At 36.8% G+C, this 9,946-nt stretch overlaps 1 protein-coding gene across 1 annotated transcript in view; it reads right to left on the bottom strand.

Annotated features, from left to right (window-relative positions):
* Positions 1-4,889: 4,889 nt before the first annotated feature.
* The window catches only part of GUCY2C (guanylate cyclase 2C), an 81,505-nt gene continuing 76,448 nt past the window's right edge, over positions 4,890-9,946 (bottom strand). Inside the window, 2 exon segments of the mRNA XM_032221158.1 lie at positions 4,890-5,588; positions 9,332-9,419. Coding sequence (XP_032077049.1) covers positions 5,414-5,588; positions 9,332-9,419 — 263 coding nt within the window. The 3' untranslated portion in view covers positions 4,890-5,413.

Genomic DNA, 9,946 nt, shown 5'->3' with positions numbered 1-9,946 from the left:
AGCCGATCTATGATTTGTTGTTTTAAGCCGTTGCTCATGCATGTTCTTTAAGTTACTAGCATCTATTATTATTATTATTATTATTATTATTATTATTATTATTATTATTATTATTATACAATTGTATCACAGCGGCCAGTTATTTCACCGGATTTGGCATTGGTTACTAGTCGGGCCCCACCCAGGGGCCTAGGACGTCGTAACGTATTTTCGTAATATGCGTGCAGATCCAAGCAGTGTGGCTTTTTGCATTGGACTGATGGTGATTTTGTCAATTTTTAACTGTTTTAAATGTAATTCCAGTGCTTTTGGTATAGCACCCAGTGTGCCAATTACCACTGGAATTATCACTGCTGGTTTGTGCCATAGTCGTTGAATTTCGATTTTTAAGTCCTGGTATCTTGCGATTTTTTCATGTTCTTTCTCGGCAACCCTGCTATCACCTGGTATTGCGATGTCTATGATTGTGACCTTATTTTTCTCAACCAGTGTGATGTCTGGTGTATTATGCGCCAGTATTTTGTTGGTTTGTATACGGAAATCCCACAAGATCTTGACCATCTGATTTTCGGTGACTTTCAGGCTGAAAAAGAATTATTATTAAATTATTTTAAAAAATTATTATTATTATTATTATATTATTATTATTATTATTATTATTATTATTTAGTTTTGTTGAATGATGGACATGTATTTATCTCAAGCATATTTAAACCAATTTCTGATGATGTGCCTTTCAGTATTAAAGACAGCTTATAGAATCATAACAGAAAAGTACAACAAAGTGTGAAAAGGAAAAGCATTTTCTAGGTGTGATTTTAAAAAATGAGTAAAAAAACCCCTATAGTTAAATTGCTGTTTAACCAATTTTGTTGCCTTTATTTTGTACAATGACAATAAAGACTATGCTACTATAAAAGCAAAACCTTGGCTTGAAAGCATTTAGTAAATCACTTTCCTAAGCAAAATTCCTGTAGTTATGATAGATCTCCCTATTACAATTTTATCAAATTTTTCTTAGGCAGATCTGGTGTTTTTCAAAACAAACATTGTAGGCCAGCTTCCAAAAGTGATATGGCTGAGATTGATCTCCCTTTCTATTTTTACAATTTTAGTTATTTTAAAGCTATTCTAGTTTCTAAAAGTGTAGGATTTTAAAATTGAATCTAATAAGAATTCTCTTTTTGTAATTCTTCAAAATTACATTTTGGTAATGGTAAAAGAAATGGCTGCATGGTTATAATTCAATTCCAAAAATTAAGCCACCATATGATATTTATGCCATTAAGTGGTGATAAACTATAGAGACCTGCAGAGATTATCTTAGAGAAATATTCTCCTCAATTTACAACCACAATTGAACCCAAAATTTCCATTGTTAAGCGAAAAGTTGTGAATTTTGCCCCATTTTACGACCTTTTCCACCGCAGTTGTTAAGTGAATCACATAAGTTGTTAAGTTAATAATATGGTTGTTAAGTGAATCTGGCTTCCCCATTGACTTTGCTTGTCAGAAGGTGCCAAAGGTGATTACATAATCCTGGATACTGCAACCGTCATAAATATGAACCAGTTGCCAACCATCTGAATTTTGATCATGTGACCATAGGGATACTTCAAAGGCTGTAAGTATGAAAAATGGTCATAAGTCCCTTTTTTCAGTGCCATTGTAACTTCAAACAGTCACTAAATTAACTGTTGTAAATTGAGGACTACCTGTACTAATAGCTAATGAAAATGGAGTTCCTGTATTAATTGTGGAGTCTGATTTCTGATGAAGCCTATTTTGAATGGCTATCACCAATTTTGAAAGCCTAATAGCTTGATCCTAACGGTTCAGCTGAACCGATAGTGGCATGCTGGCCTGGGTCGCAGAATCCGCAGTGACCCAGGCTGGCCATGCCTCCAAACCAGTTCCCCAGTCGCTGCAGTTGCAGCTGCCATCTTGTTTTTCAGTTCTGCGCATGCGCGAGAACAATTTCTATTGAACTGTGCATGCATGCATCCAGTGCGCAAAGCGTGCCACAAGTGAACCAGCAGTAACGGCGGCTAGAACCCACCTGTGGCTTGTTCCTTTTCATCTCTCTTACACTGAAAAGAGTCAAGACTAAATTTAAATTTCTTTCTCATGCTATTGTTTTCCCCATGTCAAGTCAGGGTTTTGCTAACATACTTCACCTATCTTCTCCAAAATAATGTCTGCAGTTCTCCATATAAGTCTATTGATTGAATTATCTGAGTTACTCAATTTTAAATTCTGAATAATACAGAGGTGGCGTTTTCTCAAGAGCTTTGTTATCATGAGTTATATAAAAGAATCATTCTGTAATTTTCCATCATTAGCTTAAGCTGATCCAAAGAAGTCAAGCAGTTCTATCATTATTATTTTTTGACAGGCAAGGTCAAGTTACTTCCTTATGATCTAAAATTTACAGTAAATGTTTGCCTATTTAAACAGTCTCTTATGTCATGTACAAAGAAACCACAAGAAGCTCTTGCCAAGGGCGAGAGTAGTACACCAATAAACTAAGGATGACATTTTATTTTTCCCGTGCTAAGAAAATCAGTAATAACTAACTTTAACTATGGCTTTTCTGTTTGTTTCATCAGTAACATCATCAAAATAAACAAATTCCCCTTGGATGCAGACTCTACCAGGTCATGACCCTACCCAGATATGACATGCTCCCTACCTGATGCTGGAGTCAGAATATGTGACTCCTATAGGCCATGTTGAACCTAATCCCATCAAAAAAAAGTGACAGTCAATCCTGCACTGTGTGATTACTCAGCCTTCATCCTATATGGATTTGAATCAAAATTAAGTAAAATGAATAATTCACAGAACTCTGGACTGCAGTGTATTTGAGAAGAAACACTATGTATTGATAATAAATGAATAAATAAATAATTTTCTCTCATTTTTTCCTTTATGTACTCTTTCCTTTGTATTTAAACTATTCTTTCAGATTTAAAAGTTTTTTTCCCTGCTAGATTGTTGGGTAACTTAAGCAAAATATAAAGTAAAATACACTATATTGCCAAAAGTATTCGCTCACAACTGCTTCTGATTATGTGGATGGGTGAGTGAATACTTTTATATATAATATAGTGTATGTTTTATAGTGGCACCATATAATTAAGTAATAAGAAAGTACATTCATATTCTGGTATATATACAGTATTTGGCTTCAACTAACACTGATGTCATACATTTTTAAGACTATGGCAAAACTTGGTGGATTTCACAATTATTTCCAGGTGGGATGGTAGCAACCATTTTATTTTATCTATTTGACATAGGATAATCTATTATTTGATTGTAACAGAAAAATAAATGGCAGTTCCATGAAGCAGCTTTAAAAAACATTTTGTTGCTATCCTCAAAACAGCAGGATCAATGTTCCCTCTAATCTGCGCGCCTGCACGGCCACGCAGGTAACATAAAACACCGCACAGAAGTTTCAAACTGCAGCGCAGTGTTTTTTAATGTCTTTAAATGTGACTGAAAATATCCCCCCATCCTTCCCTTCTCTCTCTGCATTGAACTCTCTCCTCCATCTGGTGATTGGTGAAATCAAGGAAGACTCTGCCCGAGACCGATGACGCTGCGAAGGAAGAATTCCCATTGGTCCTCTGGGGCTCCGTCGGTTTCCTGGGAAAACGGGATTTACTGGTTGCAGCCTGCTTTTCTCTGCACATCTGGGAATTTCTCAGGCATTGTATTGTCTGAAGCCCATTCTGGGATCCACAGTTTTTCTACAATCCCTTCATTTTGGGGAGAGAGGGAAGCAGTGTGGAATTGGACTGCCTGAGCCAAAGGGGTCCATGGGATCTTGAGACTTCATTTTTGAGCAGTACCAATCCATTCCACTCTTTCCTTTTCCCTTCTGTCCTTCTTCTATCTTCCTTTCCATTTCCTTTCTTCCTCCTTTCCTTTCTTCTCCTTTCCTTTCCTTTTTCCTTTCCTTCTTTCATTTCCTTTCTCTTTCCTTTCCTTTCTTCTCTTTTCCTTTCCGTTACCACCCTTTCCTTTCCTTTTTCTTTCCTTCTTTCCTATTTCCTTTTTCTTTCCTTCTTTTTTTCCTTTCTTTCTCCTTTCTTTTTCCTTTTCTTTCCGTTTCTTTTCTTTTCCATTTTCTTTTTCCATTTTTCCTTTCCTTTCTCTTTTCCATTCCTTCTTTCATTCCCATTTCCTTTCCTTTTTTCCTTTCCTTCTTTTCCATTTCCTTTCCTTTTCCTTTTCTTCTTCCCATTTCCTTTCCCTCCCCCTCCTTCCCTTCTTCCTTCCTGGGGGTCTGAGGGAAAGGGAAGGGACCCTTTCCTCCTTGCCCCCCTCCCCACATCTGCAATTATGGTTAAAAAAAATTCAGGTGCTCAGGCATGAAAATGTGCTGCTCAAACACTATACTTGAGCAAAAGACAGTCTTAATACTGCTATGAAAATGAAATCATAGCATAACAGAGTGATACCCATATTGCCAGTTGTGTTGCTAGTGGAGACCCCAAAAGGACAGGCTTTTTCTTTCTTTGCAGCATTTGAATCCTGTTTTCTTGCCATGCAAATGATCCTCCAAACAAGTACTCTCAATTGTACATAATCATAAGTAATCTTAATGTTATAAAATACAAAATAAAATCATGTATGAAAAACTATATAGGATAGCAACAAAATGCCAACATCCACATAATTGTGTGCCTGCTGAATATATCGCAAGTAAGAGGGGTGTGGTTATGGGATAGATATTCATGTTTCATCTGTAGCATGGGAAAGAACAAGTTCTACAAAATACTCATATCCAAAAGTGTTATTGCATTTTCAAACAGATTGGTTACATTCCCAAACGTTACAGAACAAATACATCATCAAAAAAAATGCCTTAACAGATTTTAAATAACAGATAAAATTCTTCCTTTATAACCATAAGCAATGTACTGAGTCTAAAAGATACTACTGGTAGTTGACAGTCTCTTCCTTTTCTACCTGCACATCCAAAAAGCAGGGTACTAGTAAAGGCTCTAATAATGTCAGCAGAAGCAGCTTGCATTAAATTATTTGCATGTTGGAAATGCAGCAAAGGGTATCTTTTCACAGTTTATTAATTACTTATGTAATGAGACGAATACAATACAGACGATATTACAGAGAGCCATGTTAGTCTATGGTAGCCAAGCATTGTTGCAAACTAACACATTCTATTAAAAAAATAAACTCTAGTGATGAAAACTTGTATGTCTTTTAAATAATGCTTGCTAGTTTGAAAAGGTGACATCAGACTGTTACTGATATAACGATACTTAAAGGATGAGCAACATTCTTGTTTTTAACTAGTCTTGCTCTCTTCAATCTTGCAAATGGGTGGCGATGGTGGGAACACAAAATCATTTTATTCCTAACTTGTTCCTATTTAGTTTTACAGAGAAGTGGCAGAGTGTCCTGTAGTAGCCAACTGCAGATATTCCAGGGTGTCTTTGCAGTAGCTAGTCTGCACGAAATGTTTTTGCATCTGGCAATCTCCCTTTGGTCTTTTTTGCAAAGAGTCCTTTATCATCTCAGCAAAGTCAGCCTGCAAACGCTGCTGATTCTCCCTGGAAATAGCAGTAAATATTTTTAATTATCTATACATTTCTATCCACCAATACTTCTATCCCTATAAATGGCTGTTTAAAAAGCTAGAGAATAGAGGGAGCTCATACAGCAGTGGCAACACCTAGTTGATCTTATAATAGCAAGTTGAGGCCTGGATGGCATCTGGGTGACAGACCCATCAGAATATCCCAGGACTATAGAAATGGTGAAGAAATTGTGAAATAAAACCAAATAATAACAGAAAACAGTGGCAAGCCACTCTTATGAATACAACATGGATTCTACACATATACACATCAAGATAATAAACATCAGTGGTGGGTTCCGGATTCCATTCCAACCAGTACAGTTGGAACGGCCCCCAGCATCACCCACATGCAGCACATGCCCCCCGCGCGCGTTGTAGCTGGAAACGACACTTCTTCGGCAAGCCTCTGCAATGCTCCAGCTGCTCGGCAGAGCGTCGTGCAGGCGTGTACATGCCATGCATGTGTGCGGAAGCGCCCACAGCTTTAAAACACAGTAAGGAGCTTGGGCGGGCGGGCCCTCTGGAGCACCGGAACGGAACACGGTGCTCCGAGCAGGCTCCGGTACACCTGTACCGGGCATACTGCCTGCAACCCACCACCACTGTTCCCTCTAAGGTGCAGGCCGCGCACATGGCAAGTAAACATTGTGCAGCAGTTTCCCACTGCCGTGCAGTGTCATTTGCTGGACACGGACTGCAGTCTCTGTACTCTGCAGAATGGCCGTGGAATCGTAAACGAAACCCCCTCCAGCTAAACAGGAGTCTTGAACAACATTTAAAAAAAAAGTTTGGGCGGAATTGGTGCCATGACAATTTGTGTCATGGACTAATCATTTTAAATTCCATAAAATGCCAGTACACATCCTTTCTGCCAAGAGGTTCAGAAAAAACAATGCTCGAATCTTCTGATATTTAAATGATTTATAATGTTGTTTAGATATATAATTTGGATTACATTTGAAAGCTATGCATTGGTTAAATACTATGAATACAATCCTGCCGCAGTTCTTCTTTCTTTTTTGGTTTTAGAAAAGGATAATTCCCTTTTAGCCAGGCTTTATTAGATTAACACCAGTTTTTAAGTAGATTTTCAATTTAAAAAAAATCTGTTAGCTGGCTTTGAATACCTTGAAGATGAAAAGATGGGGTACAAAACTTAAATAATAAAAAATTGTACATTCATTTGAAAAATAAATGCAATACTTGATTAATTTCATATCTTTATGTAAAATAGTTTTGGCATGGCATATGATTTTATTGACTCAGTGGGAAATGATGTAGATGTTGTATCTGATTCTGAGGTATATATATTTTTAAGTAACATAACATATAGCATATAGTCCAAACTTGCTAGACTATTTAATTGATCTTACTACTTTAAAGGGGGAGAGTTTCATGATAAACTATTTTATTACATTTATGTTGCATTATATATTATATATTACATTTATATTCCAAATTATAATTTTGTATGTTATTTAGTGTTTATTGTCAATTTTGATAGATATTATACTTGATATATCAATACTGATTTTAATTATACTAAATAACAATTACTGCTATTTATCAGCATTAAATATTTTACAGTTTTTAATATTGAGTTAATCATATTTTAGAATAATAGGATTATCTTTTAATAGGATAATTGCAAAATTAATTCAAATGTGATGGGTTGCATTCCAAAGGAATGTGAGAGGACAGGTTGCCTGAAAAATGCCAGGACCCCCGGCTGTTGGTGCCATGTCTCTCTCTAGCCAGTCTAACAATGTAAAAGTTGAGCAGAGAGCCTTTTTTTTTCAGTGTGAGCGGAAAAGTATAGTGTTTGAGTGGCACATTTCATGCCTGGCAATTCATCAGGCTGACACCTCACTCGCAATCGCGCTTGACGCTTGTAATGTTGCGCAAATGTCCAGCAGAATGTGACAGCAGTTCAAACTGTTGCTCTCTTAGGTGCTCAGGCATGAAACTGTGCAGCTCAAAACACTATACTTTTCCGCTCACACTGAAAAAAATTAGAGGGAACATTGCCCACCACTGCTACACATATACACTTCTTGAGTGAGAATGTACTTTTTTATATGTGTCTATATCTTGCAGAGGGCAAAGTTAGTTTGGGAATTCATGAACCTGTCACCAAAAGCACCTCACCCTTAGAAAATAACAAATAGGAACAACATATACTGAAAAGATTCTTCTCTCCCTTTTTCAAAGGAAAATGAGAACTATCAATCAACAATGCAAAAGCCAACCCTGATTGAACACTCGTTAATATCACGCTTTTTAATAAAAACAAAAAAACCTCTTACGCAGAAGAGGCAATGGAAGATTATTGCTGATCCTTCCACCTGTCAGCCAATAGAGTAATCTCAGTTCCTTTGCCCTAATATGAAATGATAAGATTATAATTAATTATTAATTTATAATTAATGTTATTACTATATTGCATGATTTTTTTTTAAAAAAAGCAAATTATTTTAAACCCACTGAATGTATAAATATATAACACATGTTGTGATTAATTCAACCTCAGGATTTGCTAGCATGACAATTAAAAGAAGGAGAGGAAAGGAAAGGCCTTGGACAAGATGCTATGTTATAAAGTAATCAATTGCAAAAATGTTCACCATAAAGGCAACAGGACTATTGTTTCCTGAGAGGAAGAAGACATTTTGCTTCTCATCCAAGAAGCTTATCTGGCAGGATGAAGGGAGGGAGGTTCAAAGTATCATATTTCTTTGGCAGTCATCTGGATATTAGCACTCTCCCTAAGAGCTCTTGAAGCCACTTGGAGGGTCTATCTGTGCAAATGGGGCTGGGGGGAGGTCAGTGGCAGGTTAAGGCTCACAGGTGCCCTAAGCACTGACAAATCTTGGTGCCCCGCCTCCTTTGTATATACTGTACAAATCTTCATTGGGTGTTTTTTCTTTCTCACTTTGTGGTGTCACCTTGGCCCTGATGCCCTAAGCACATGCTTAGTCTGCTAAATACATCACTGGGGTGGTGAAACTGCTCAATGTTAACATAAATGGCCTCCCTCACCTCCCAGCCCCCCAAAAAAACTTCAAAAAATTATCACAAGTTCACTGCTGCAAATCAGGAATGCATTTCCCAATCCAAGATCATATAATACATTTATTACAAATAATCCTCACTTACCAAGGATAACTGGGACCAGCCACTACATCACTAAAGGTCGTGGTTGTAAGGCACCACACTGAGTTATTACAGTTGAAAGGTGACTTGCCAACTTACAGTGAATGTTCCAGCAGTATTAGTTGCCATGAATCCCATGTTATTATAGCATCCCACAGTCACGTGATTATCATTTGTAACCTCCTGCCAGCCTCCCAATTGATTTTTGCTTGTCAGAAGATGGCAGTGAAGGTCACAAAAGTGATCATATAATCATGGAATGCTGTGATGTTCTATTTGTGATCTGATCATTAATTACCCAAATCACAATCAAGTGACCACAGGGACTCTGCAATGGGTATAGTTATGAGGATCTGTCGTAAATATCTCTCTCATTCCACACTGTTGTAATTTCAAATGGTCACTGCATGAGTGAATGTTAAGTGAAGCCTACCTTTAAGGTAGTTTGGACACAACTGAACCTATAAAGTTATATTTTAAAAGCTATTTAGCCTCTTAAATAAATTTTCACTGTAAACAGATTTTAAAATTATGAATATATGGGTTATAGATTACCTTCAAATAGTTTCTCCTCGTTCTTCATACTGGAACTGACAGTCTGTCCTCTTCAGAATATCAATAGTGGAACCACTTACATGAATCCGCAAAGCTAAAAGTAAGCATATAAAACAACCACAATAAAAACTATAAGATAGTTTTTATTAGTTTATTAGTTTTGGGTTATGCCAAATTATACAGTTGATATTTAGTATTCTTGATTTTTTAATGGTGAAAAACAATAGAATTCAGTTATCTGCAAAGCACCATTGTTTTCATAAAAACATTGTAATTAAGTATATGTAATGCTGAACATACTAATATAAATTTGGATTAGCTTTGATGATTTTATGTATTTATTGGTCATATAACATTTATACTAAAAGTCACCACAATTCCAGGCCCAGGTAACTGAACAAAGTCAGGCTGATGTTTTAGACTTTAAGAGAGCTGACCTTCAACACACCTAGGAGTCTAGGAGACTAGGAAGGATTCCATGGATGGAAATCCTAGAGGGGAAAACAGCATGAGATGCTTGGGTTACTCTGAAAAACAAATATAAAGACCCCATCAAAAACAATACCAGGAGAAAGAAAAACAAGAGACAAGCATGGTTGCATAAAGAGCTCTCTGGCAAAC

The sequence above is a fragment of the Thamnophis elegans genome, chromosome 7, assembly GCF_009769535.1.
Source record: "Thamnophis elegans isolate rThaEle1 chromosome 7, rThaEle1.pri, whole genome shotgun sequence".
Lineage (NCBI taxonomy): Eukaryota > Metazoa > Chordata > Lepidosauria > Squamata > Colubridae > Thamnophis > Thamnophis elegans.
This window is presented reverse-complemented; position numbering and strand designations above follow the sequence as displayed.